The sequence below is a fragment of the Callospermophilus lateralis genome, chromosome 10, assembly GCF_048772815.1.
Source record: "Callospermophilus lateralis isolate mCalLat2 chromosome 10, mCalLat2.hap1, whole genome shotgun sequence".
NCBI lineage: Eukaryota > Metazoa > Chordata > Mammalia > Rodentia > Sciuridae > Callospermophilus > Callospermophilus lateralis.
The window spans coordinates 58,536,304-58,552,423 of NC_135314.1; the positions used below are offsets into that span (position 1 = coordinate 58,536,304).

The 16,120-nt window shown below is 45.4% G+C and overlaps 1 protein-coding gene across 1 annotated transcript in view; it reads right to left on the bottom strand.

The window, feature by feature from the left end:
* Positions 1-2,505: 2,505 nt before the first annotated feature.
* The window catches only part of Nr1i2 (nuclear receptor subfamily 1 group I member 2), a 37,154-nt gene continuing 23,539 nt past the window's right edge, over positions 2,506-16,120 (bottom strand). Inside the window, exons 3-10 of the mRNA XM_076867011.2 lie at positions 11,862-12,083; positions 8,837-8,970; positions 8,187-8,374; positions 7,087-7,361; positions 4,882-5,024; positions 4,563-4,679; positions 4,142-4,247; positions 2,506-2,650 (exon numbers count right to left, since the gene is read on the bottom strand). Coding sequence (XP_076723126.2) covers positions 2,506-2,650; positions 4,142-4,247; positions 4,563-4,679; positions 4,882-5,024; positions 7,087-7,361; positions 8,187-8,374; positions 8,837-8,970; positions 11,862-12,083 — 1,330 coding nt within the window. The remainder of the gene's footprint in view (positions 2,651-4,141; positions 4,248-4,562; positions 4,680-4,881; positions 5,025-7,086; positions 7,362-8,186; positions 8,375-8,836; positions 8,971-11,861; positions 12,084-16,120) is intronic.

Here is a 16,120-nt window from a genome sequence, read left to right on the forward strand (position 1 = left end):
ACTCTGGGTCTTCTCCCAAGTGAAGATTTATCTTTGACAACTTTAGACAAAGTCTGGGACAAGGTGAGAGAGACCACTGAGTGACTCTGACTGATAGGGGAGCCAGAAGGTAAGCAGTAACCTTGGAGATTAACTTCATCTTTTCCTGACTGAACCAGGTACTAGAAAAAGAGATCAGTAACTACAGAAATGCCTAGAAGTTGATGCTTAGTTTTACTTGTTCAAAAGCTCAGGGTAGTGAGTAATAAGGAAATCCAAATTATTTTGGGGGTAGATAAATTGAACCTGGCTCCTAGTCCTATAAACTTGAGATCCACAAAGCTGCTGAAAGGAAGTATCCTGTGAGAGCTCTTTGGTGCATCTAACTTTGAATCTTTTCTCTTGAAATACACTTAGTTTTCATAATTTATATAAACCATACATACATATTACATATTTGTTTAATATTGGGGAGCTGCCTGGGTGTTTTTAAAAACAAAACTGGGGGAGGGGAGTTGACCCGTCTTAATCTCACCTTAACTTTGCCTTACTCTAACCTACATCCAACAACAATTTCAGCCACTTGGGTGAATAGCACACTCAAAAAGTTATTTCCTCCAGGGAAAGGAAGGGGCATACATTACTGGTGAATATAGTTGAATGAAATGTGTATCTCCAAATTATAAACTTACATTTCTAATTATAACTGAGTAAAAATTAAACATAAATTAGTTGAAATTCCTGGGAGCAAAAGCTGTATTTATTGAGCTTGTAGAGAGGCACTTTATTTTTCCTTGGGTTTTTCTCTAAAAATGGGTACTTTATCTCCTTGATGCAGAGAAGGTTGGTGAAACTGGAGGGATGTCAGGGAATATATTTACTTCTTTGATTTGTATTATTGATTTCTTAATGTTTTCAACGTTGCCCTGCTTTTTATAAAATGGTGAAAACTAAGCAATCATCTGTTTCTTAAAATTCAGTTTACCTTACAGCTTCATTTGCAACCAAATATTAAACATTTAAAATTAATTCATTTGCATTTTAATTATGATGTGTATATCCTTTAAACTTTAATTCAGAACAATTATTTTATGAGTAAATCAAGTTAATTCATTTGTATGTTCTTAGACCAACGGTTTTCCGATGTATAAAAGGCAATAAGTAGTGAAAAAATGTCTATATGTGTGTGTCTGTATTTTTATTTCTACTTCCCCACTCCCACATTTCTTTCTTCCCCAGATTAGAATGCCAACCAACATTTTTTTACATCTTTAGCCAAACCTTTTTCCTTGATTTGACATTAAACCAGGAACACATTTGCTAAAACTATTAAATGCCTTATTAAATTAATAAGATAATAATGTATTATTATCTTATTAAGATAATAATGTAAACAATGTATTAAGTGCCTTATGTAAAATTAAACTTGTGACAATGCAAACAGTTTTACTCACAAATAGCTATAACAAGGCTGACACTCCCACATTTTTCAGTTTGGAAAACAGCATACTGACACAGGAATAAGAGTGCATGCAAGTGGTTTTACTCTAGCACATTTATTCACTGTCACTGTAGCCTTGTCACAGCACACAAGTGTTAACCAGCCTCAGGAGCAAACCCAGGCCCAGTCAGATGGGGAGCAGATAGACCTGTGCTAAGTCACACACAGGTACCCACAGACACAGTTCCCATCCCTTCTTTCCATAAGCACATCCTAGAGAGTCTTCACTGGGCCCAGGTGCCCACAAAATCTCAGTGCAGCTCAGCATCCACACAAAAATGTTCCTCGTGCTTCTTATGTGTGGATTGTCCTTTTGGTCTGCATCATTTGTGTTTCAGCTTTTGTTGTCATAAATATGAACTATTCAAGGTCAGGATCCACATCTACATCAACACTGTACACCACCCCACAGCAGGCTGCACAGTGTTGGTGCTTAATGATGGGTTTGAGTAGATGCAGAGACACACAATGACGTGCTCAGCGTGAGGTTATGACCACTTTCTAACATTCAGTGCAGGCTTCTCAGCTTCTCTCAAAGACACCACAGACATGCACCTGCCGATGAACACAGGTCTGGAACCCACCTGGCAACTCAGGGCATAGAGGCTGAGGATGGGAATGAGCAGGGAGTGGAAGGCAGGACTATTAGAGGTAGCAGTGAAAAGACTCAAGCCTGTAAACTGGGGTATTGATGGAAACCCAGCCTCTAGCTCCTTCCCCTCCACCCACCACAATACTTCAAGGGATTTAGTGGGATTTGGGGATTTATTACTGGACCACAGAACTTTGTCTAAGGGAAGGGCAACCTGGCCTCTCTAACGGTCCTGACCTAAATAGGCCAGCTCATGCTGCACATAGGGTCCATGGCTTCCCTGTCCACAGTCTGAACTGAGGACTGGGAGACTCAAGTCCCCTCTTTGAGGAATGCTAGCCAGCTGTGGTGTCCATCTGTCTAGCCCCAGAAATGGCAGCTTGGCGAGCTCTGGTCTGGCTGTCCCACCGAGGCTCCACCCAAGGGCAGCCACTCAGCCATCTGTGGGGCTGAACAACTCTCTCATGAGGGGTGTGGCGAAGGGGTGTGTGTCTTGGATGCGCAGCAGCCTCTGGGTGTGCTGGGCATTGATGCTGCGCAGTTCGGTGAGTACAGCCACGATCTTCAGGAACAGGAACCTGTGGACCAGCCAGAGGAGAGGTTGGGATGCAGCCATTCCTCCCCTGAACCCTCCAGCCCTCGCCCTGTTCTGAGGGCATGCAAGTTTATTCTCAGGACTTCTCAGGTTCAGGTCAGCCCAGAGGCAAGGCTTGGCTGAATTCCTTCAGCCTGTGCACAAGAAGGGCAGAGTAGTCTGCGGGTACTTGGGAGCCATAATGTCCTTCCTCATCTATGGGTTTTGAGTCTTTGTACATAGAGATCTCAGTGGAAAATCCAGATCTTGCAGATGCCATATGCCTAGGTTAATTTGGGGGTAAAGGGAGTCACTATCTTGGTTAATTTCCGGGGCCCAGAAGTGAGCAGAATAGTTGTGGAGGTTAGGGACTGCAGGCTGGAATCCCTTCCTGGATCCAGCTCTGGATTTAATGTCTATACACACCACATGCCTCAGTTTCTCCATGATGCCAGCTGGCACCTCAAGCCTGCTGGCTCCATACAGGGAACAACTGAGCAAATAAAGTCATGGCCACCCTAGCATCCCAAGATGCTGAGCAAAAAGAAAGCACTGTAAACCAAGTGAGAATTTGAGTTTCAAGTTCACACTATAATAGCTAGTGCTGGCCTTAACCATCATGGGTTTGTGTTCTCCTAAATTCAAATTTGTCCTTGTCTTCAGGCCTTTGGGCATCAGACTGATCACTAGGTCACAGGGACGCTGAGGACCAGTGAAGTTATGGAAACCCCTGTTTGGGCCAAGTCCCAAGCAGCCTTCCTCTTCTGAGTTATGATCAGATCAAGGTAAGGACTTCCCTACCTCAAGTGTGTTTGGGTTCTTCCTGGGAAGTTCTTAGGGAATGCCTCAAGAGCTTGAGATTTGGACTTGGTTTGGCTTGGTCCACTGCCAGCCTCCATACGTCTGGACCCTAGGCAACTGCCCTGTGTCTTGGCTTCCTTTGCAGGATGGTGTTGATACCCAACTCATGTGAGTGTTTTGAGGATTAAAGATGACAAGATATATAAACAACTTGGCACCAGATTTGGCACTTCCCAACAAATGATGTCTATTACAATCTACTTCTGATTATCTTCATTATTGGTGTCATTCTAATCTTTACCATCATTATAGTTTTCATTGGCCATTCTAGAAGACCCTGTAGGAAACACAAGAAAGTATCTGGCCTCTTGATGAAAGGAGGATGGAAGGCCCTGGCAGACAAGTGTCCACTCAGCTGGGCACAGCCATAGCCCCGCCTTGAGTTTTCCCCGTAACAGGACTGGTGCTCAGGCTGACCAGCTGAGATGACAGCTCCCAGGCAATATGCCTCAATAGAGGTCACAGAAAATGGCCCTAGAGTACTGGTCATCAGAGCACACGAGGCACAGCTCTGGTCTGTAGTCCCATAGAGACCCAGGGAGGCATGGACCTAGAGAACAGGCTGAAAGTTAGGCAAGGCTTCAGGGAGAACCCCTCACACCCTCAAGCATCAGCCCTTTCTGCTCATGCTCACCGGTGGGCCGGCTGGGGCCGAATGCACTCAATGTAGGCCTTCAGAGTGATGGCAAATCGCTCCTGCAACTGTTCCACCACACCACGCTGCACCACACCTGGGCGGTCTACAGGGAGAGAAGACAGAGTGGTCCCAGCCAGGGTGGGAAGGGGCAAAGACAGGCTCAGTCTGGCCCAGAGAGGGTAACTACTGGCCAGCCACTTCCTGAGCCATAGTCACCCTGAAGGTAAAGGAGGACTAGGGTTCTACATCACCCCACTGACCCAAGGAGAAACCAGCTAGAGTCCCATCCCTAACCTGCCTGTGCAGGGAGGAGGGAACAAGGCTGTAAGCTGGGACCTTCCCTAGGGAGGGAAGAAGAGGGGCTACTGCCTCCTGCAATCATGGTGAGGGGTGTTTACAGCCTAGGGAAGGCCATCACCTGGGGAGAAAAGGGAGATGGCCTGCATCAGCACATACTCCTCCTTATGCAGCTGCAGCTTCTTCAGCATGTAGTGGAATTTCATCATAGGATCCAGCAGAAGTTTCTGGAAGCCACCTGTGGGTGGGTATAGGATGGAGGGGTAGCATCTTAAGAAGCTGACCCAAGAACAAATCTTCCCTCTCTAAGATCTTTTGTTCCATCACCCAGTCTTCCTGCCTTACATTCCCAGGACCTGCATGTCCTGATGTGGTTCCCTTCCACCCAAAACTATCATGTGTCCCTCCCTCTGCCAGGGCAGGCAGGGGCTCTTGAGCACCTTCAACATCTTCCAAGCAGTAAGCCAGCCGACCACACTCCCAGGTCCCAGTCTCTGCGTTGAACATCATGTTGAACCTCAGTATGCACAGCTCAAAGGTGGCCCCCTTCAGCAGGGAGATCTGGTCCTCAATGGGCAAGTCCCTGGCAGCAAAGATGGTGAGATGACAGCTCCCAGGGTAGCTGCCCATAGGCTGGTACCCATTTCCATAACCCAGATGTTAAGGGAGGAGGTAGGACAGGCTCCTTCCTCTGAGGACCACAGCAGTTGCTTCCTGGTTTCCTCTAATCTCTCCCCATCACATCCAGCCAAGCAGGCTATTCTTTTTCTCTTATCTCTCCTCCTACCTTTGTGGACTCTCCATACCCACTTAGCTTAGCATCCAGGTCCCTTACAGCCTAAATCACTTCCTCCAACTCCCTACATAGCCATTGACCTAGTTGATACCTTGGCTCCTGCTCCTTAGTTTTCATATCTTCTGCCTCAATTTCCCAACTTTGAGTGCTTGCTTAGCTTCATTTAAGTAAATCCTGAGTTCTTTAAGCCAAGATATGTGTTTGCCCCTCCCAGAAGTGTTTCCAGAGTGTGGAGTTCTTCAGTACATGCCATTCCTTTTGGTATGCGCTCCATGGTGAGGATATTTGCTACCTATTGTCTATGTTGAATTTAATATCTACGTATTTCTACTGTTTCTCTCCAGGCAACCTGGATGCTTTGAGCCCCAATCCTAGCACTGAACACAGGCCTAACCACAGTGGCTGCTTTATAAACCTCTGGTATTGGTGGGCTCATCCTGGAGGGACCTCTTCCTCCCAAACTGAGAGGAACCCCCAACTCCTCCCTGAAGAAGATGTTCCTGAAAAGGAAGAGGCTGGGAAACTGAGGCTGTTCATGAGAACTCCTAAAAAAAGCCCTGTCCCTGACTTTGGTCTCCTTGGGACATTAGGCTCTGCACTACTCGCACACATACCACTTCTTTTGATCCATAATACTGCACTTCAAATGCCATGAAGTTGACATTATTCTTCTGTGTCTCCCCAGAGACCAGCTCAGTCCCTGGGAGGTAGCTGGCTCTGAAGTCTGTACTCTACAAGCCTGTACTTCCAAATACGCCCTCCACCACTGATCAGCTGATGAGTTCTACAGGTTTCTTACCCACAGTGAGTCTGTTTCTAAAAAGAAGGTAACAGTGATGCCTGGGGTCACTGTTCTCAAAACTGGTGGTCAGGAGAAGTAGGTAGTAACCTCCCTGGAGTTAAATTATAGCTCATTGGATGCCCAGCAAGAATCTGCCAAAGTTCACACTAGTAAGTAGACTTTTCTTCTTGCTCCCTCAAACTAATTTGCCACAGTCTGTCCCCTATTCCAGGTCATTGCTATCCTAATGTCATTGAGCCAATCTTGTGTTTCACATAGAGGCAAAGGGAACCTGTACTCCTGGAATATAACCTGCCCTCCACCTGCTGATGAGATCTGGGTTCCTTGCCTGTGTATTTCGGCTCCACTGGACCAGGCTCAGAAAGGCAAGGTGGCCAGCCCAAGGAAAAACATACCTAGCACTATCTCTAGCCCTACAGATTATATATTATGGGCTGTGGCTCCCACCATATTAAGGGGTTCCAGGTCTCTTGCTGACCCCAGTTGTTCTAGTTGTTGCCTCTATGCCTAGCTGTGGGGAGTCCTGGCCCTTTGAATTTCATAACCATGGGTCCATGTTCCCCATGGCCTGCTCAGATATCTCTTGGGTAATATCTCCACTATAGGACCAGCATCTGTTCTGTTCCTCTCTCTCCTTTCTTCTCTCTCTGGACTTCTTTTTCCTTCCAACTCATCCTTTGAAGATGTCATCTTATGGTTCCTGCCATCATGGGAGAAATAGGGAAAGGAATTTCTATCTGAATTTCCATTATATTCTGGGTGATCTTCATCTGTTTTTTTTTTTTTAATTTCATCTGGTAGTCCTACAAAGAAGGTATTATTAGCTCCTATCTCCAGATGAGAGGCTGAGACCCACTGGATCACAGCGCAGACCCACACCCACAAAGCCACTGAGACATACCGCTAGAAACCTATTCCCTGCAGCACCAGTGACCTGAGAGGCAGAGACAAAGGAGGGTCATTTGGCACCAACGTCCCCCAAATTCAATGACCTTTTGGTTATTTCCTTTTCCCTTCCACACCCATCCACACAGTCCCATGTCCTACCTGAAGTAGGAGATAACTTTAGCAAAGTTGATGACACCCTTGAACATGTAGGTGGACATATCAGCCAGGTGGGGCAGCAGGGGAATCATCTCCTTCCCGTCACTGTTGGCTGGGGGTTTATAGTTCCACACGCTGCCATCTTCCCCTCGCAGCTGCAGAGAGATCTTCATGGTACACAGATCTTCCTTGATCTGGCTCCAATTGACAGGGTCTTCCCCCGGTGGGGTCCGCAGAAACTCTGGAATCTCATGGCCATTGCTAAACACCTCTGGCAGCTGGAACACAAGACAGGAAGGAGGTGGAGGTTAGAAAGACAGCCTATGTTTTCATAAACAGGTCCCCATACATCTCAGACAGCCAGCTGCAGCCTGAGAAGATACACACTCACAGGCACTCAAAGCCCTGCACGCATGTGCACGTACACACACACACACACACACACACACACAGCACTTGTGTCTTCTCTCTTGCTGTCTCCCATCAGGGGGTACTTTCTGGATCCATGAATTAATGGATGCACCCATCCCTGGCTGGTCAGAATGGAGGGTGAGGGGGACCCCCTACCCTGGTGTGTCACAAGCATTCTTGTTACTAGGCCCAGGAGACTCAGAAGGGTTAGGGAGCTGCAGATGGGAAGAGCAGACACTGTGCTCTCTGGGGATAATAAGTTCTCTAAGCTGGGCACCTCACCTGAGATACCTGTGAGCACACAGGAAGGGAGGGCACTGGGATTAGAGATGCAGCTAACACTGGATTGTTAAGGAACACTGGTTTACTAAGATCACACCCCCAACAGATCCTGACTCTGTTCTCCTAAAACCTAGTTCTGATTCCACTAATGACTCAGACCCAGTTCCTATCTGCTGCAGAAGGAGAACAGAGATTCTCCAACATGAGCCTGGGAGGGCATCAGCTGGGGGGCATGCCTTACTCCAGGAATTCGGAAGATGAGAGAGAACCTGAAAATTTGCATGTCTAGCAAATTCCCAGGGGAATCTGACTCCTGACCCCAGAACCACACTATGGGAAACCCCGGGAATGAGCCTCCAGGGCATGTTGAGCAGCTAACTCAGGAGCCAAGACAGCTCTAAGCCTCCTACCCGGAAGTTCTTGAAATGGGAGAAGGTGGAGTCAAAGGTTTTCTTCTGGGCATCCATCAGCTCCCTGATCAAGGACCGCTGTTCTTCTGTCAGCCCCTGCTCCCCCGGCGGTTGAGCCGCGATTCGTTCCCTTTTCTTCCTCTTGATCAACGCCCGCCTCTGCTCCACCGCGGTATCGGACATGATCACTGAAGGTTCATTGGAGCAGGCTCAGCACACGTGTCCCCACAGGTTAACCCTCCCCAGTTTGATTACAAATCCAGGACAGAAAGAAGGGGACAAAAGGAAGCTTGCAGGAGCATCTGAGAGGAAAAGGGGGGACATATCCCTGATAGAGAGCAAAAAATAAAAATGCCCTGTAGCTCCCAAATCCCTCTTGCAAGCTCTCGGTTCAGGTGGCTGCCTGTAGCACAGGGACACAAGCTCACTCGTGCACACGCGCCCGCCCTGGGTGCACATCTACACGCGCTCACGCACTTGCCCGGAAGAGGGCAGAGGATCCCTGCACCCCAAGGCAATCTATGGATGCTGCTTGGACAGAAGCTCCAGGCATCCTCTTCTTTTCTGTAAGGATCCTACAGGGCCCCTGGTCACACCCTCCCGGAGTGTGCAGTGCCTGGGTAGCCCGCCCCGAGCAGCCCGGCGCTCACTCTCCTTCTTCATTCCGCTCTCCAGGCACTTGCGCAAGCGACAAGCCTGGCACTGCCTCCGCGTCTTCCGGGTGATCTCGCAGGTGCCTTTGCGAAAGGGGCACCTCAGTCGGACATTGCGTTTCATGGCCCTCCTGTGAGAGAGAAAATGCAGGAGGCAGGCTGCATGGGGCCCACTAGACCAGGGGTTCCAGGTCATATCACCCCTCTCCTACCCCTCCCAGCCGCTGATGGGACACACGAACCCAAAGCTCTATGGGCCTCATCTTTGCCTTCCCAGTTGAATCAGGTGGAGGGTCTTCTCTAGAGGAGCGGGGAAGATCTATTTTGCAGCATTCCCACAGGAAATAGGGCTTGTGCTTTTTAGGGGTTTCCGCAGCTGGAAGCCACTTTCTGGGACACTTCAACTCCAGGTCCAACCCCCCCTCTATCTCCCAAAGTATGTGTTCCCTCCTCCTTTTCCCCCTTGTTACTAAGGCAGTGTTTTCATGGAGATGGGCCTCTTCCTGGATTCCTTCTTCTTAAAAGAGGGAAATAGAGGCAACTTGATCTCTGGGGGATAAGAAACATAAGAAATCCCCTTCTGTCCCCAACTTTCATTCTAGAATGGGGGCCGAGAAGCAGTCTGGGGAATCAGTAAGCTGTTCTACCTCACTGGAAAGTTGCTTCCCCATTGCAAAATGGATTCTTCTGATTGACCTAGGGGGCAAAGAGGAGAGCCCTGTAAGAGCAGAGTGTGTGGGCACTGGTCCTCAGGCCCTTGTATAGGTTCAGCAGGTAGTCAGGCAGTGGGAAATGCCTGTTGAAGACTCCTGCTCAGCCATTGTCTCCACAGCCCAGGCATCTGAACTTCCCACAACAGACCTTATCAGTACAGCTCCAAGTTTTCTTCTCCTCTTCTCCATAGCTGGATAGAATGAAAGAAGTTCTCCCTTGGTCTGGCTAAGGAAGACCCTTGAGGAGACCCTTGGAGTTACTCCAAAGTACATCCAGAATGGGTAAATGGGGATTGTGGGGAAGGACTCACATTTATTAGAACATGCCATCACATGCTGGGCTTGATATTTGGCAAAGCTTTGTAAATTTAGTGTCCAAAATCCTATAAAATTCATCCTGTCATCTACCTGGCAGAGATGAGGGAAACTGAGGCTTTGAGAAGGCAGATCACCACCTGTCTTCCAACTAATTCATGAAACTTGAGTCCAGGTCTGCCTGATACCAATACAAACTCCTAGCCACTATGATATGTCATGTCCCTTTGGGAGTCCCAGGAATAGCACCCAATTGGGGAGAAGAGGGCAGAGGATCCCTGCACCCCAAGGCAATCTATGGATGCTGCTTGGACAGATGTTCCAGGCATCCTCTTCTTCTCTGTAAGGATCCTGATCTGGTTCTGATGTTCTCCTGCCTTCATACATTCACCTGCCCAGCTCAGAGATCTCTCCCGGGTTCTTTGCTAGTAAACAGTTCAGGAGTAGTTCAGGGCCATCTCTAGCCTGTGTGGCATTAGGGGGTCTTCTGGGAAAGGTTTTCTTGCTCTCACAAGGAGAAGAGATAGCCTTTTTGTTTCTCTGCTGAATGTCATGGCTACTGCCTGGGCACCCTGGAGTTTTGTACCACCCTACTGAAATCACAGCTTTTGGGTAGAACGGCAGAAGAGAAAAACACAGAGAACTTAGCTTCAGGACTCACTAAGATGAGAGCACTTGTCTAGACTTTTTTTTTTTAGGAGAGGAAACACGTTTTCCTAAAGTGTTCTGTGACTTGTAGCTGAACACAACCTAATATTGCTGCTGTGTCTCACTTGTGATAGTCTATACACAAATGTTCCTTTCTCCCTGGAACATGATGCCTTCAGACCTCCCCCAGCTGGAGTTAACCCCCATGCAACCTCAGAACTGCTCAGGCCTGGCCGTGTCTGCCCTGAAGCAGGGATTCTTTCATTCTACTCTCATTGAACTGGTCTTAACAGAGGCTGCAGCAGTGCTTTCCTGAGATCATCCAGGCCTGGAAGTCCTCCCATGTGTTCTGGGGGCAAACAGCTGAGCCTGCATCCATGACTTGCTGACCAGCAGCCCATCTTTGGGATTGCAGGGTGAGCCCTTGGCTCTGGGGACATTCATTTCCGTTAGAATATCCAGCCACCAGGAAGAACTCTACAAAGGGCCAAGTCAGTCTCACCATCTGGAAAGTGTATAAGGATCCCAAGACACTGCATGCCCTCTCCCTTTCTGAGGGTAGACTGGGTGCTCTTCCTCACACATTCCTTCCTCCCTTCCCCTCCTTTCTTAATCTGCTTCTCTCCCTCTTGGTCTGAGCCCTGTTGCTGAGAGTGCCCTCACTGAGCTGGCTTTGGTCTTTCTGTTTCATCAGCTAGACAAGGTGAGCCTTCTGTCCAGGCCTGCTTTGCTGTGAGCTGGGATGTTTTAGTCCTCCATTAAAAATAATCATATATATATATATATATTAGATTTACACGGACACAATATCTTTATTTTGTTTATTTATTTTTATGTGGTGCTGAGGGTCAAACCCAGAGCCTCACATGTGAGAGGCAAGTGCTCTGTCACTGAGCCACAATCCAGCACCATAGTCCTCTGTTTTTTAATTCTCCCTGTTTGTCTATTCTAGGTGAGCTTGTTTTCTTTTTTATTTATTTTATGCCACTCTTAATAACTGTCCTATAAAACTGATTTGAACACTTTGCGTTCTGGATTTTTAAATTCTTGACTCTTTCACTGTCTGATCTTTCATTGACAAATACATAAAATGGTATCTTAATGGAAGGGGATCTTTTCCAGGTAGAACCTGGAAGAAAGAGATGAAGATTGCTCTGAGGTATAAATGGTTCATTCAAGACTAATTAGAAAGCCTTTGGGTGGGCTACCTGCCTACTCTTTGAACCCTGAAGACAGATCAAACTGAGTCCCTGAGACATTGCCCTGCAGGGTTGCTGGCAAATTCCCGTTAGATGTGACCCAGTGTATCAGTGGCGGCAAATGAGTGAAGGTTGATGGGTGACTACCTGAAGAAGCCCTTGCATCCTTCACATGTCATGACATTGAAGTGATAGCCGTTGGCCTTGTCCCCACAGACGCGGCAGATTTGGGGACCCCCATCTTCCTCATTTGCAAAATTGGTGGTGGACTTTTCAGACATAGAAGTTGCTTCTTTGAAGTGTTCAAGGTCAGCATGGCTCCAACTTTCTTCACGTCTCACCTCCAGGTTTGCTTCTGAACCTCTTGGACTATAAGTAAAAGAAAAAACAATAGTCAATGAAAGGGCTCAAGAGTAGTGTCCCAAAGCTGCAGAAGTAACACTCTGTCCCTTCTGAGCTTTGCTTACATTTGGGTTCAATGCTGGACCTCAGAACTGACCTCTCATGAAAAGAATGTGGGCAGGGGGGTTTGAGTTATTATCCATGATATTTTGTATCCAGTTGTAGGGCCTTGGAGTAGAACACATGAACAAAAACATGGAAGAGATTGTGGCTCAGCAGTAGAGCGCTCGCCTAGCACCGGCGGGACCTGGGTTTGATCCTCAGCACCACATAAAAATAAAGGCATTGTGTTGCGTCCATCTACACCTAAAAAAATAAATATTAAAAAAAAAAACATGGAAGAGAGAAGGGGGAGGAAAAGATGAAAAGAAATAAGAAGAGACTGGACTGGGGATGTGGTTCAGTGGTAAAGCACCTGCTTAGCATGAGTGAGACCCTGGGTTCAATTCCCACCACTGGAAGAAGCAGGGGGGGGGGGGGCTCGGAGAAGAGGAAGGAAAAAAAGGAAACAAAACAAAAAGAAACTGTCTGGGCTAGACTGGATCATGGAAGCAGTACTTGAGTAAGTTGAGGTTAGGAGGCCATGAGTTGGTCAAGACCTGAGCAGGGAACAGCTGATGGGACAGACTACTGAATAATTTCCAGGATTGAGGAGCTCCAGAGGAGGGTGGTCCTTCAGATGTGGAGGGTGGTCCTCAGCCTCCCAGAGAGCCCTGGAAAGGCTAGCAGAAAGAGGGTTTTCACCTGGCAGATGGGGAGACAGTGAGAGTGGAACCAAGATCATGATGCGGGAAGAAAATGGCCTACATCATGGCAGAGCTGGTGTGTGTGTAGATCTCAAAGAATCTGTGCCCCTCAATAGAGCTGAACTCAAGATGCCCTCCCCAGGCAGCTGACCTGAACTCTACTCAAAACAGCTGCAGAGGATGGTGAGTAGAAATCAGGGACTGACCCCGCTCACTGTGCTCCCCAAAAGTCTGCCCAGGCACTGATTGCCGGGAGCAACCCCATCACAAGTGATGTTGCCCTTTCTAAAACAAAAATAAAATTCTGAGTAAAATTGAAACACACAAATTCAGTTTCTAGCATCCTGACAGATGGCACTGAACTATTTCACATATAGGAGTGAACGGGCAATTAATCTCTTCCTGAATTTGGCTCTCCAGAAAACTGAACAAAACAGGCTGACTAGAAACTTGAACTGTGTATATGTGTGTGGTCTGGGGAGTGGGGTGAGAGTCTTCTCTGATTTTTCAGATCACAATTCTGACCTCAATACAGACTTGCAGGAAAAAAAAAAAAAAAGATGTATTTTTGGTGTTCACAAAAACCTCAAGCCCAGGATTTGATTTCAAAGGCTCTTGGGTTAGTAGTTCTTCCAGATACCTCTCTAGGTATCTGGAAGATACCTTTCCACTTTCTACCTCAGTATAAATAATTACACACATAATTTCTAATAAATATGAGCAAAAATTCACAAATCATGTGTCAAAGACTAACAAAATATCATGAGCTAGAGTCAACAAAAACAGCTTAAAGCAGAATTAGACATGTAAAGACTTCCTGAATCATCAAAACCAAAATATGTTTAAATAAACAGTAGAAGAGATTGAAGATGTAAGTTACAAGGCCACAAAACTGAGCGAGCAGATTTGAAAAATAAATGAACATTATCTATAAAATTGGAATAAACAACAATTACACAAACCAATAACAATGTTTTACAAGTTAGAAAAAGCAAACCACAACTGAAGTAGGCAACATTATGTAAGTCAGGAGATGGATAATCCTAAGGAAAACTTTGTTAAGGTCTCATGTTGAGGAAATAAGACAGTACATACCTTATATTTTTGATAGGAAAGTATGCTTGTTTAAATGTCTAGGGTAATCCTAAAAGTGTAGACATAGAATGTATAAACTGAAAGCCAAAAGGAAGGGGAAAGCAGAATTTTTAAAAAGTCAAAAAGGAGGCCACTAGAGACATAAAAAGAAACTGAAAGAGTGACAAATGGAAAAACAAGATAAGGTGGTAGAAATACAGAAGAAAAGACAGGAGAAATGCTTCTACACAGTGGTATAGGTAAAGATTCTGTTTTGGACTAGACCCCCAAAATAACAGAAACTAAAAATAGCTAATGCAATTACATCAAGCTACTGCACAACAAAGGAAATAATAGTGTGAAGAGACACCCTTCACACTGAGAGATAATACTTGCAAACTATTCATCTGACAAAAGATTCATGTCCAGACTAGACAAGAAATTCAAAACAATAGCAAAAAAAAAAAAAAAAAAAAAAAGGCAGGGGGACATGATTAAAAAATAAGCCAATGATCTGAGTAGATCTTTCTCAAAAGAAGACATACAAATGCCCAAAAGGTATATTTTAAAATGCTTGATATTACTAAGCATCTCACTCCAGTTAGAATGGCTATTACAAAAAGATACACAGACTGTTGAGGATCTGGACATAAGAGAACTCTCATACACTGTTAGTGGGGATAAAATTAGTACAGTCCCTATGGAAACCAATATAGAATTTCCTTGAAAAAGTAAAAATCGATCTACTAAGTGACCCAGCTATCCTACAGTTGGATGTACATCCAAAGAAAATGAAATCAATTTATTAACTCATGTTTATTGCATGCTATTCACAATAGCTAGTATATGGAATCAACCAAAGTATTCATCAATGGATAAAGAAAATGTGTCATACATGCACAATGTTATATTTTCAGGCATAAAAAATGAAGTGATACAATTTTCAGCATCATCAATAGAACTGGAGGACACTATGCTATGTAAAGTGAGTCAGGTACAGAGAGACAAATGTGGCATGTTGTTTGGAAGCTAAGCAAATTGGTTTCACAGGGGGAAAAAGAAGGATAATAATGGTCATAAGAGATTAGGAAGGGATGTGGAAAAGAGGGATAGAGAGAGGTTAAATAAAGTACCAAAGTACTGTTAAATAGGAAGGATTAGTTCTAGTGTTCTATTGCACAATAGGGCAATTACATTCTGCAATAACTTATGATAGTAACTAGAAGAGTCCAAAGGTTTTCAATGATAAATGTTTGAGGAGATGGAAATGCTAATTACCTTGATTTGATCATTGCACAGTTGATTGAATTATTTTACTCTACTCCATAAATTGAAACAACAGGTTTCAATTAATATATTAAAAGTTTTTTAAAGATAGTAGAAATATCCAATAAGTTGATAGTTAAATGTAAATATATTTAATTTTCTCATTCAAAAACACCAAGAAAAATGGTTTTAGCAGATGACTGGGGCAATCTAAAATTACAGGGACCAACTTTGTATTGGTGAACAAGGGCTAGAGCAGATACCAAAATGGTAACTAATGATTATTGAAACTCACAGCGTTCCAGGTCCTTTGAAAAAGGTAACTCATTGTCTTAGTCCACTCAGGCTTCTGTAACAAAATATCATAAACCAAGCAGCTTATAAACAACAGAAATATATTTCTCACAGTTCTGGAGTCTACAAAGTCCAAGATCCAGGCATCAGCAGATTCAGTGTCTGATGAAGGCCTAGTTCATAGATGGTATCATCTCCCTGTGGTTTCACATAGTAGAAGGTCCTAGCTAGCTCACCAGGATTTTATTCATCTCAATCATGAGAAATCACCTCTCAAAGACTCCAATTCCTAGTGCCATCACCTTGGGGGGTGAAGATTTCAGCATATGAGGCACTCAGAACACAGCACTAACTTACTCCTCTGGATGGCTATCTATCTATTTCAAACATGCTGCACATCTACTACACACTGCATACTCTGTTATGTATGTTGTCCAGGTTCTTCAGAACTTGGAAGTCATTCTTGGGCAAAAATATAAGACCTTTATTCTGAAGTGTTCTGGAGTCAAAGAGCCGCACAGCTATAGAAAGTTTTATTAGCAGGGTAGAGTTTCAGAGTGCACGTTGGAGAATACCCTTCCTTAAGTCTTCAGCATTATTCAGGAGCCCCTGGAAAGAGCAGTC